The 13,351-nt window shown below is 47.1% G+C and overlaps 1 protein-coding gene across 4 annotated transcripts in view; it reads left to right on the top strand.

Annotated features, from left to right (window-relative positions):
- LOC119017160 (exostosin-1c) overlaps positions 1 to 13,351 on the top strand; it is an 88,321-nt gene that overhangs the window by 4,080 nt on the left and 70,890 nt on the right. For 3 of the 4 annotated variants that reach the window (XM_037093637.1, XM_037093640.1, XM_037093638.1), the window contains exon 2: positions 7,437 to 8,836. In XM_037093637.1, the coding sequence (XP_036949532.1) occupies positions 7,890 to 8,836 (947 nt within the window). In that variant the 5' untranslated portion in view covers positions 7,437 to 7,889. Of the gene's footprint in view, positions 1 to 6,941; positions 7,044 to 7,436; positions 8,837 to 13,351 lie in introns of those variants that run through there. The other variant, XM_037093639.1, reaches the window with a different exon arrangement.

The following is a 13,351-nucleotide window of genomic DNA, read 5'->3' as shown; positions in this document are numbered from 1 at the left end:
ATAGATGGCTGGAGTTAAATCAATCGCTACTAGTTTGCTGATGCTGTTAATGTTGCGCTGCACAGTCCCTCCTTTTGACGTATCTCCAAATTGCATTTCCCCCTTTTGATGCGGTACAGTGCGTCGCCTGAGATTTACCTAAAGTCTGGAAAAAAAACTGGAAATGGGATTGAGCCAAACACACTGGCCCCCAAACTTCCCCTCCAAGTTCACGAGAGATAAAAACATACTACACACTACGAGAGATGGTATCGCCTGCCACAAAAGCTCGATTCAGTAGTCAGGAGGCTGCGAGGTCGACTGTATTTCTCTGAATGGTCTCTCTTGCTTTAAGGTCGCAGAAAGTCCTCTTTACAAATAGATTCTTACTTTGTGTGAAAGGTTTGCAATGACAGTAATGTTTTGTACGAGGAGGGAAAAACACCCTGCACAATGGTTCGACGAGGCTGACAGCTTCGTGCCTCGGTGTCAAGTGCACAATGATGCCTACGCCAAGCTGGAGTTGCTTTTACAACTTCGAAATAGAAAGAGGAGCTTAGTCAGATCAAGAACATCAGATTAATGTGCGTTTAAATGGGTTCAGTCTAACCACTGGGTTGACTGCTGAGGCCCCCCCCCCCACCGAATGGCTTCCCAAAAATATTTAGAGGCCAGTTGCATCGCTGTGGTTAAATAATGATCTCCGGTCATTTGGGCTATTCTGGATAGGAGAATGAATGCAAAATCGAAGGGTATTTGTGGGACACTTCTTCATTTCTTTGGCTGCATCATATCCTCTTGCAGAGGGAATAAGCAGGGGTGGCAGTGAGCTGCGGCGATCGTGGTTGTTCCAACCGTGGTGAAAAAAAAAAGCTGCATTCTTCATTCGAACAACTTCCTCGACTCTAAACAGACACACCAGTGAGTCCTCTGTTGTATTTCTGACAAGGTAGCTGCTCAAGGAGGGTTTACTCCTATTATTGTGGCATCTGTACCATAAAATTGCACTGTGTTATCACGGGAACCGAACAAAGATTGAAATTTTCATGGATCATTTGCTGACGCATGCAACCCTGTTTCGAGAGGTCACACGTGGACACGGCCTTATTTTTAAGAGGTCAAAAGTGAAAGAGGTTTGGAACCCGGTGAAATAACACAAACAACGCAGCGTGGCTTTCTTCTGGTCCCGTAATGACAGAGTCCGGGGGTTAATTTTAGCTCGGCCGAGCCTTTCGCCGACCACAAGATTTGTGTTTTCCCCAGAACACTTCATTTGTGCTGAACTAGTGTATCGCCAGCTTCAGGCCCGGGCGAAAGCACACATGCCAGATGTGTGTTTAAGTTTAGTTCAGACACACGCTTGCACGCGCAGCCACGAAAAGAAAAAACAGAGAGGCCTGCCGGCATTTGTACAGCGCAGTCAGCTGGGATTTGTGTCAGCGTAGGGTAGGTTCCCATCCTTCAGGTGGTCTGTGTTTACAAGCTAACAGCATCATTTGGGTAAGAATGGAAATCTCATTCCACCAGACATTTGGCCCATCCAGCGCCAATTTACAGCCTGCTCTGTGTCACTACCCAAATCATTTCAGGCATAATAATGCCACTGCTGCCGCTTCTCTAACACCGGCAATGACTGCACTACCCCCGGAGAAGGACGGTAATGGTAGTGGATTTCATTTTGGAGCGCTTACAATGTCACTCGCTCGGCACCGGTGTTGTTGGCCAGAGAAACAGCAAATTGAGCAAATAAAGAGGAAGCCAATCTGTCCCTGAAAGGCAGAACTCTATGAAAAAAATAAATAAAAAGTACCAATTGATGGGTAAAAAAAACACACACAAATTGACAAATACTGATTTTTTTCTTGTTTTTTTGCCGCGAGAAGGCCATCATCGGTGACATCCATTTCGGAGCGCGTCGGTTTTCATTTTCTATCAGAGCCTGCATCACCTCGCTTGAATAAGCCGCCGTGTAAACACAATTCAAGGGGAGACAGATGGGATGACAAATTTCAATTCCATTTCCGTGAATGACTTAATAGTGTGGTTTGGCGGCAGGTAGGAACAGTCGAGGGAAGCCCCTTCAAGCCTCTGCGGAGGGGGAAGAGATCGACGGCGGGAAGAAGTGTGTCCGGCTGTCATCCGTGAAATATCGATCATTAAGTCCCTCTCGTCTTTGTCGTTCTCCTTTTCAATGTCACGCAACGTCCTTCATCCTCACCTTGTATCCCGCTTCACTCGTTCCGTTCCTGGCCTTTTAAACACTGACCTTCCCGCGTCCTCCAGTTAGGCAGGAGGGTCCAGCTGCAGCCTTGCAGACCCTGCAAACCATGCTGTGCAATAAACCGGCAGATGAAAAATAAAATGATCAGAGTGACATTGAGTTCCTCCCTGATAAGCAGTTACGCTGCGTATACCTCTACGTCTGGGGCTTTTATTGTGAAAGGAAGGCAATGGAGGGAGTCCGTCTGGAAGATGTACGAGCGGAATAAAAGTTTGCCGTCTTGACTCTAGACTACGGGACCTTCTTTACTATTTTATTATCTTCAGAAGTATAACCCTGGGCTACAATATTTACGAACATCAAAATGTTCAGGAGAATGTCTCTTCTGTGGCCCAGCACAGCCCGAATATGGAAGTTCACTTTCCCCACAGCTTCCCCCTCCGTCCACACTCTGGCTGCAGCTGGATATATTTACCTCCGCCAAGGTAAATATGCGTTCGGTTCGGCGAAGATGTTCAGCTCTTTGAAGTAGTAATGATTGCTACAGCCACGCCCCGTGGTTACTGCTGGCATGAACAAGCGTAATTTAACACGAGAGTAAACGTCAGCAGGGCGGGGTAAAGCTGCTTACGCAGTGGCAGCGTCATTGACTGTAACTCAGTATGGCTGAATGGGAGTGAACAGAAAACAGATTAATTAATTATCTGCCTCAATGACTTTTAGACTTGATATCAGGATTATCGAGTTCTTTTGTTGTTGTCGTTGTTAGTCCTATCAGTCAGTTTTTACATGTGTGCGCCGTTTTCCTGCGGGTGAATGTGCCTCTCAAAATGAAAGCTTCTATGTAAATAGCTGATTACAGAATGTAAATACATTAATAGCCATTGCTGAAAAATACTTTCCGTGAATAGTATCAAAAATGGGGGTTAGCTGTCATGAAAATCTAGAGGATTATAACTTTAAATCAGACTGTATTCAGCAGGAGAGTACTTCAAAACCGAAGCATATTAGCTGTGGGGGGGAAACAACTCACAACATATTCAGAGAGTATCGGGGAGAAAAGCTGGTTCGCCTTGCTTCGACTGCGAATGATCCACCTGCCACTTTATATTAGCTGATTGTAATGCGGTGTGCATTTTTAAATTATTATTTTTCTCTCTCCTTGCGGTGTTGACACAATTTCTGCGCGCGTTCGGGTACACTCCAAATGAACCTTCCGAGACGTTTGTTTGCACTCAAGGCGAGCGAACGATCAAAGAGCGGCCGACCTCGCAGAGTGTGCACCTCATGCCTGTGATTAAGTGTTTTGTGCCCCTCGCTTCATCCCGCCCTCCCACCAGCCCTCTTCTGAAAACTAAAGCAGGAATAATTGAAAAAGGGAACGACAGCAGAAAAATTGCTTTCTTTTTTTTTTTTTTGTACGTGAAACCCTCTGGTCGACTCGGGGTCGTAAAGCAGAGTCGAATGTAAGGAGGCGCGACCGGTCGGAATCGAGGAAAGACGGTATAGACAGGAAACAAATGGTGACGGGTGGAATTAAAGGGCTCTGGATCCGGCTCTCACCTCTCCTTGAACCTTGTCCCTTCCACCTTCAGGGCCCTCTACTCAATGAGCCTTGTGGCTTTTTCCAGTGCTAGTCACCCAACCATGAGGATCCATCATTGATCCATGACAGAGGGACTTCTCTCACCACTTAAAACCACTTATGTGTGTGTGTGTGTGTGCGTCTTCTTGCTGATTTGCCACCCCAAGGATGTTGTCAGGCTCGGTCAGGCCCGGGCATGCCCCAGAGTTTCGCTGGCTTGCATTCATCATTATTGCTCCCAGTTAAAGGCCGCCGCTCGCTGCTGTTGCACGGTTTTGTCCCTGCACGGGGAGGCAGGACGGTAGCGATCGACGCAGTGATGCTCGACGGAGGCCGTCACACACCTGGAGGGAATGGATCAGAAAAATTGGTAGTTTCATGCCCGAATATCCTGAAATATTATCTCCGCGATTGTGTTCAATTCACACATTATCTTCCATCCACCTGTGATACAGTTCTCCGTGAACTGTAATTTCGAAATCGATTCAGATTGGAGCTCTGAGCTGCTTTTACTTGATTCGAAGTTCAGTGAATAAAAAACTGTCAAGTGAAGGTTTTTTTTTTTTTTTAATCTTCCTCTGAAATGACAAATCAAGACTGCAAATGAAAATTACTGTTGTTAATCCAGCGGTGATAGAGAGACCTCGGTGGACGTGAATCAATATAAATATCCTCACCAGACTTGTTTTCACAAAGCAGTGGTGTCCAGCGGCACTAGATCGGATCAGGCAGTGGAATAAATTCATCATGCCCATCATCGTTACCGTCAGCGTAATGATACCCTCCATCACTTTTTCTGGTACACCTTCCTGCCGTCACTATCAATTATCCCCATGACCACAAATCACCAGGACAGAGCTCGTACAGTCCCTGACGAAGATTGAGGTGTAATTGTGTGCGTTGGTGGCAGGGGATATAAAGCACGACAAAAAGAAATAAATAAAGCAGGCAAAATCAATGCCTTAACTAAAGGAGCAGGTGAATTATTGATGAGCAGCGTGTAATGGGATCCCAAGTGTCTATTTCTTCCCCCAACTTGGACGGCCCGCTGCTCGGGCTGCTTTACAGTCGGAGCCGGGGAAGTAAAAACAAGGGAAGGTGCCAAGAAGCCACCCACAAACATCCACAGGCAGATTAGCTAGCCTGAATTATCCGGTGCAGTTTGGCTGACACCGCCGGCTGTTCACACACACTGGTGCAGTCAGAATGCATTTCCGCAAAGGCTCATGTGTCCAGATGCTTCTGCCACAGTGAAGCCGCGCAGCCAAATACAAGGGCTGGCTGTCACCCTTTTCAGGCTAGAGTTACAGCCTCACGGTTGCACGCACCAGTGAAGCTGCAGCTCGAATTCACGTCAGTCCAGACTCACATACTGCATGTAAGTGAAGACTGAGGGAAGTTTGAAACGTGTAGTTCCAGTGAGAAACATGCTGAACATCACCTGAAGCTCAATATCAGCAAAACCCTCGAGCCTAACATGCCTCAAATGTGGATGTTGCTGCAAAGGAGCTTAAAATTCTGACATATAGATTAGTTACATGACAACACAGAAGATCTAAACATTTATAACAGTTTCAAGGTGAAGACCCAAGTGCCAGATCATGTCCCCAATTCAGTATCCGACCAAATGTGAAACTTACTGAGTCACAATCTCCCCTTCTGTCCATGAGTTATAGTTAAATAATGACCAGAGAAGTGTTTTCTGCAGAACATAGTGAAGTTGATATATCATGATGAGCATTATGATCTACTGAGTTGTGTAGTCGGAGGTTTCAGTGGCCTCGACCTTTGACCTCTGACCACCAAATTCCAATTCAGTTCACGCACCTGAGTCCGAGTGGACGTCTATGCTACGTGAAGAAATTCCCTCCGGGCGTTCCTGAGATTTTGACCACGAACATCTAATCAGTCTCAGTTGAGCCATTTGTCTCGTAGGTTCTCTTTAACATCAGTACTACATGTACTTAGATGTATCTGTGGTATCAGTGAAGCTGCGAAGAGTTAGAAGCCGCTACAACATCAACACGACCATGTGCTTGCTGTGAATTCTCCGGACAATGAACATGACACTTCTCGGCCTTCGTACTCGGGATGTTGCAGGGTCCAGTTCGGTAAATGTTCAACGGATCCCGACGTGTTCACACATAAAGCTCGCCCGGGTTCGGTGACACGAATATCCGTTCAAGCACAGCGGGCTAGTTTTCCTCCGCTTCATTTTAGCAAAGAGAGCAACAACAGATCAGAGTGACACTGCGTTCCCCGTCGGAGAACAAGGCGCAGCGTGGTGCACGCTGGGAATATTGAATTTCCGCAGATCACAACAGATTGAATATTTGATTTTTGAGCACGTTCAAATGTTTCTCTGCATTTTTAATAAAAAGTGACAGCCCCTCTGCGTACGGGCTTAACTTTACTGATTAATCTGTGTATTCCGTCTGATCCCAAAAAACTTTGAAACTGACATATGAAAGTGAAGAGAACATATTTACATTTCTTGTTTTGAACTCTGGGATATTTCATTCTGATTCATGGAGTGAGACGGAGTAAAAGCAATTCCTTTCACACCTATATCCTGACTTCCTCTAGCCGTTTGAGGTGGAGAAATCAGAGGATGCATTATGCATTATTATTTTGGCATCGCCGCCGTGCTGTTTGTTTTATCCCCGGCAGAGAAGGCAGGCATCACTTCTGCTTGGCTGGAGCGGAGGCAGGAACGGGGGAATGTGAGTGAGAGGCGGCCAGGTGAGACCTGAAAGCTGCCTTTGTGTGGCAGCTGGCAGTTGCGAACACTGCCCTTCACTGTAAAGTGTTCTCCACACACAGGCGCACACACACACACAACTCGAGTGTACTGTACATGTTGTGGAGTACCAGAGGGGGGATGTTGGGCAAAAAAATTTACGAGGCTGAAAAACCGTTGCAGGTTCACGAGTGTAACAAAAAAGGCCTTCAATCCCGGGGCGAACGGACAGTTTAACAGCCATAACGCGGCTCTGTTTTGCTTCGGTGCCGTTTCCAAATCTCCACTCCAAGATGCTCAACGCGCTCTTATTTTCTCCTCCACGTCACCTTGACTGTATCTGGCTCGGTTCAACTGGAGCTTGAAGAGCATGATAATATCTAGTTCCGTCTGCCGCTCCAGGTCTGGCGCACTATCGGATGAGGTCGGCGCACAACGCAGCGCATGTGAGACTGCAAATATCAATCTTTCTCACAGGAATGTCGGAGAGGCCGGAGAGGGACGGAGATAGTGGCGAGGTGGGGTCCATTGAGAGATGGTTCTGATGCGTGGCTTATCAGGGCTGGATGTCTTTTTCAGTTGTTTTTTTTCTCCCCAACTTTCTCTTCATAGCTTGCGCTGAAGAGGGACTCTGACAGTTTAAAACTCCTCTTCTGCCTGTGAACTATTACCCAGCTGGGATAGTTTAATGCTGTTTGATTCCACTGTATGTGTGTTTGTATTTACTGTGGTTGGGGTTGCAGATTACACGCGCCTGCCCAAACTGAAAAGCACATGAAAGTGTAAGCTAGGGCCTCTCTTGAGACAGCGTTTTTACCCCACTAATCACACTGTATGTCTCTGTGTCGGTTGCAGAATGGCCACTCGGTCTGTGTACTGATCTGTATTCTTGTTTGTTTACTTCTCCCCAGGAGAGGCCCTGCAGACAGGAGTCGCGCCAGGCACCATGAGGCAGCAGGCTTGGCCCGAGCGAGCGGAGAAATCACCCTTCATCACTCTCAACCAGGCTGGGCAGCGGAAGAAATGCACACAGAAGCAGCGCATGCCACAGCAGAGACGGTCTAACACTCACATCTGAGAGTACAGTGGAGAGCAAATGGGGAAGGCAGGAAGAGACTGAGCGAGGGCAGTCAGTTACTCAGATCGCGTCATCCTAAATGGCAAAGTGGACCGGGCCACACTCAGAGGCAGCGATGTCCTTGTTAACACACTGTCCTCCGTTAGAGGCTCCTTGTTAGAAATCACAAATCAGTCGCCCCCCCCCCGCCCCTGTGAGGCCTCGGAGCTGAGGGGCAGAGGAGAAGCAAAGCAGAGGACGAGAGAGAGAGACACTGACAAGGAAATAGAGACTGTGACAGGCCCCCATGCAGGCGCGTAAGAAGTATGTTCTGCTGGGCTTGTGTGCGTGCTGCTGGCTGGTCCTCTTTTACTGGGGCGGAGGAGTCCAGCTGCGTCTGCTCCGGCTGCTGACGCGGCACCGGGGGGAGGTGGTGCGCCCCTGGCCCAACTGGACCGACCGGGCCTTTCTGCCCCGCTATGCCCACCTGGACGAGCTCCAGACGGACCCCGGGACGGCGGAGTCGCCCCGGCAGCGCCGTCAGGCGTGGTCCGCCATTTATAAGGACAGCCGCTGCCGCATGGAGACTTGTTTTGACTTCTCGCGGTGTCGCCGCAGAGGAAGGGAGGGGTTCAGGGTGTATATATATCCATCAGAGAAAAATGATCGCGTGTCGGAAAGCTACAGGAAGATCCTGACGTCGATAGGTGAGTCACGGTACTACACGACAGACCCCCGGGAAGCATGTCTGTTCGTGCTCGGGATAGACACCTTAGATCGGGACCAGCTATCAGGACAGTTTGTGCCCAATGTGGATGAACGTATCCGTGGTTACCCGCTTTGGAATGACGGGCGCAACCACCTGATCTTCAACCTGTACTCAGGCACCTGGCCTAACTACACAGAGGACTTGGGCTTCAACATCGGCCAGGCCATCTTAGCCAAAGCCAGCCTCAACACGGAACACTTCAGGCCGGGCTTTGACGTCTCCATCCCGCTATTCTCTAAGGACCACCCGCAGAAGGGTGGGGAGCGGGGCTGGCTGGTGAGGAACACCATCCCGCCACGGAGAAAGTACTTACTGATGTTCAAAGGGAAGCGTTATCTGACAGGCATCGGGTCAGACACCAGAAACGCACTACACCACATCCACAATGGGAAGGACATCGTGTCGCTGACGACGTGCCGCCACGGGAAGGACTGGGAGAAGCACAAAGACGCCCGCTGCGACCATGACAACCTCGAGTATGAGAGGTAAGATGGGGGTCACGTGCGCCTGTGGGGAGGGCAGTAATGAGGCAATGTTAAAATGCTGAGTGTGGCGTGAGTCAGTGTGGAGCTGCACAGGGACTTGCAGGAAACAGAATGTCAAGTATAATTTTTTTATGAGGAAATACACAGCGGTGTTGTTCCGTTTGCCTTTCTTATTTGAACCTTACATGCTGTTTTTATTGGTCTTTTGATGTCAATGATTTTCTACAAGCAGTGTCAGTGGTAGCTTCTGGGTCCCACTGGTTTATTTCTGTCTCTCTTTTATGGCTGCAACAATTTTTGACTATTTAGGTTTATGATGTTTGGCAGTTGCATTGGAGATCAAAGACCTGAGACGCAGACTCTCAAGTCTCTGGAAATCTCGATTCAGGTCACTATTTACAGGAAATTCTCTTATTCTTGCACTAGTGCTGTTGAAAGTACAGTTAAGCAATTGTTGCCGTTGCTAATGCACCAATATTTGCAGTGTAAATTGATGTTACAGTGTGTTAGACGAGCAAAGACGAGCACTCCAGAGAACTGTAAAAAAAAAAAAAAAGTACAGTTGCAGTTATTCCGTGTTTGAGTGTTTAAAACAAAGAAATGCAAAGTTGAAGCTAATTGATTATACCAGAGACTAAACTGTGTAATGAACCAAAGCAAAGGTCAGCACAAAGAATTGCTTTGTGAAATTTCCTCTGTGAATATATTGCTGTTGGGTGTGATTGCTAAATAATTATCATCCTCTAAATGTGCAATATGTAAGAATTGTCCAGCCGTGGAAGCAAGGTCACTCTAAACAAAACAGAAGCAGCTTTTCACCAGAGTAATCACTAAGTGCTGCTGACTGTAGCTGCCATTACCATTAGCAGGTTAGCTCAGTTAGCCGTGCAGGTAGCGGTCCAGACTGGGAGCCGGAGGTGGTATTACGAGATGGGACAGGCTAGGGCTCGCTTATTAGCTACCGTTGCATTCTGGGAAAAAAAATAGGTGAAGATATGGAGCAAAAACAAGCTTTTAATGACTTTTAATGAACATCCAGAAAGTACAATCCAAAAATCAAGAAGAGTACATTTGAAAAATACAAACAAGCAAACAGATGCCAAAACAAAGTACCAACTAAGAAGAGGAAAATGCAACAAAAACCCAAGGAACAAAGCAGAAAACAAAACACCAGGAACGAAAACCATAAAGCATACCTCGGGGTGACACAGGAAGAGGCTCAGGGGAATGGCACAGGTGGATAGCACAGGACAAACTGACAAAATCTTCTACACACAGTGCTGACTGACATCAAGACACAGGTGAACCCAGACAAAGGGCGGCAAATTCACGCAAAGAGCAGCAATGAAAAGCAACGCAATGACAAAACATGACACTAAATGTGTTGTCAAAACAGCACAGAGATGTCTTTGACCTAAAGTTTCTCTACATTCTATTATGAGTTATTTTCATGTGTTTAAATGCAGAATTTGTGCGCATTGCACCTTTAACCAGCCTGTACATTTTTCTGAAGGGGTTTTTTCTCCCTGTTACTGTTGCACAGCAGATAAACCTGCCATTTCCACTTTCATTTAAATGATCATTTGGAGCTCCCTAATTGGATGGTGGGTGGAGTGGATACAAGGCTTCGGGAAATTGTTTTTTTTTTTTTTTTTTCCAGCAACATCTGCAATAAATGTAGCAATGATTTATAATTAAAACCAATTAGTTTGAGCATGTGACCTTTAGCCAGGGTTTGAAACACTGTTTGTGTTATACAGTATGTGTTTTCTCCTCCGCCCTGTGCGCTTCGCGGGCCAGTGTGGTTTTTCAAGTATGTGAGCACCATTGTAGAGTTAATAAAAGCTTCTGGAAACACCCATCTGCCAACAATACATGTTGAGGCAGCAGCTTGGTAAACATGTCTCATCCTCTGAGTGCTTTTTCTCCGACTCCTACAACAGATGGAAATAGATGCTTGTGCACAAAACCCACGAAAGGCTGTTTTTTTTTTTTGGGGTGTAAAAATTGCCATCCGTATGCTCAGTGAATTCGTGTTAGAGGTAAAATAAAGGCCTCCATTGTTTCTCTAATTGCAATTGTGGATTCTTGTTTTAAGTGGTGTGGTGAAAACTTATGTGACGATCTCAAATGTGTTGATTGAGCTGCCACGGGTTGTTGTCTGCGAGCTGGTGAACCCGTGAGGGCGGACTTTGAGTCGAGGGCGGAGGCTCTTTGTCTTCTCTTACTCAATAAAGCTGTAATTGAACAGTTGATATTGAGGAACCGCACCGTCTCGTCACACAGCCTCTTCTGTTTAACTCCTACTTGCTTGACTGACACTTTGCAATAAAAGTCTCTGAAGCCGGAGTGCTGACAGAGCTCCTCGTTATAAAGTCTGCGGCTGTCCATTCATACACGGGGAGCGGGGAAGTCTGATGGTGCAGAGACATCGGCAGACAGGAGGAGATAGATTTCCGTGGAAGGAAAGAATAAAGAACGAGTGAGAATAGCGAGTTGGAGCCGCTCCGGGCTGTTAATAAAGTCTGCCGTGTATGGTAGACTATCATCAGCGAAGACTTGCTGTCAGTTTCAAGGCGTTATTCTGTGAGATAATGAGTGAGATTATAAGTGTTCTGGACTCGAGCCCTGTCTGATTCATACCCAGACAAACAGAAACACAATAGACTTGAGTAAAAAGTAGAGGAGGATGGTGAAAAGTGTTAAAAATGCTCCAGGTCACTCGCCGCTGTCCGTTGCTTGTCCTGAAACTCGGCCCACGTAAGTTCGTCCAGGGTGAATGTGATTTCTCCAAAGTCTAGTTGGTACTTGAAATGAATGAAAAGAGCATTACATTCAAAGATCACACCATTTTGATTGAGCCTTGTACTATTTTTTTTAACCAGCATCTGTGTCTCTAAGCTTTTTTTTTCCCTTTTGTTGGACCGACTGAACCTTTTCTGGCGCGAGAGAACGCCAACTGCTAAACTCCGGTTTAGATCCAAAGCCTCTGGAAGGTGGCCGCTTGTTTCAACTGCTATCAAATGAACGCTCAAAGCAGAAGTATTTTTAAATCATACACTTCTCATCATGTACCCCGGGATCAGCACTTTGGAGGTGGTTCTGATCCGAGCGCACTCGTTGCTGCTGTGGCCTATAAACCAGCTACCTGAGGCTTGTTTACATTGGGCCCGGGCAGCGAAGGGGATGGAGCCACTCAGCGCTGTATGAATGAGCTCATTTATTCCACACAGCCCGCTACTCAGACACCCGGGTGGGCAGGGGGGGTGTGAAGGGAGGATAGTCGAGGGGGGGAGGTGGGGCGTGGGGGTTTGTCCCATGTGGTATTTTGCGGTGGATTTGGACACGGCGACGGCTCTCAGGGTGTAAGGGTGTGAATGGGGGAAGCAATGTGAGAGACAGCTGCCGTTTTGGGAGAAAAACACAAAAAGCTAGATGATATTTTTTTTCCTTTTTTTCTCCCTCGTTTCCCCCTTTTGTATGAAGCCTCTTTCTCTGGAAACACAAGCCTTTTAGCCCCAGAGAGAGAGAGAGAGAAGAGAGGTGTGAAGGAGGGATGTAAAGGGAAAAAGGAAGGGAGGGAAGATGAGGGATCCATTTTTCTCTTTCGTATCCTTTGGATGTCCCTTTGGGGAGAGAGAAGAAACAGGTTTCAGAGGGGAGAGCGTGCGAAACACCACAAACGGCGGAATCCAGATGAGGGAAACAACACGAAGTCGGGGGACACGAGTGAGGTTTCTGCGTGAATCCAAGCTGGGACCAGGTGGAGAATCACCCTCACCTCTCCATCCATCCGCCGCTCTGACACATTCCCCCTCTCTCTCATGCCTTCCCTCAGTTGTTTTCTTCTCTTTTTGCTCCTGTCTTCTTCTTCTGTGTTTGCCCGAAAAAATCCCTGTGTACCAAAAATAATAGCCCATGTCACCAAGTGAGCACATGCAACCGCTATGTGTGTGTGTGTGTGTGTGTGTGTGTGTGTGTGTGTGTGTGTGTGTGGTGGTGTGAGACTGTGTCACGGTCAGCGAGGCTCTTAGTAGGTGGCACCAGGTTAATGAGCACACGCATCTGGTACACCAGCAGATTAGCCCTGAGGGACCTGGACAAGACGCCAACCGGCGGACAAAAGGCACGAAGAGGATGAGGAAGAGGAGGAGGAGGAGGTGGAGGAGGAGGAGGAGGAGAAGGAGGAGGAGGAGGTGGAGGAGGAGGAGGAGGAGAAGAAGGAGGAGGAGGAGGAGGGCATCCGGAGAACAGATCAATAGACTGTCATGACATCATTTTCTGAACAAACCCCCCCTACCTCCCTGTCTTAAACAAATAAGATAATGAATAGTCCTTCAAAGTGATGTGATCGCCTCCAGGGAGCTGTTTCTGCTATCTGTTTACAGTGAACGTTTGTTTTTAGATAAAAAAAAATAAATAATAATAATAATTACAATAATAATTTGGTTTGATGGACTGTAATGATCTTAATCTGCTGACATATTCTTCAATTAATTAATTAATCACTTGATC

Source organism: Acanthopagrus latus, chromosome 3 (assembly GCF_904848185.1).
Source record: "Acanthopagrus latus isolate v.2019 chromosome 3, fAcaLat1.1, whole genome shotgun sequence".
In the NCBI taxonomy this organism is placed as follows: domain Eukaryota; kingdom Metazoa; phylum Chordata; class Actinopteri; order Spariformes; family Sparidae; genus Acanthopagrus; species Acanthopagrus latus.
The sequence above is the reverse complement of the archived record's forward strand: the minus strand, read 5'-3'. Positions and strand labels throughout refer to the sequence as shown.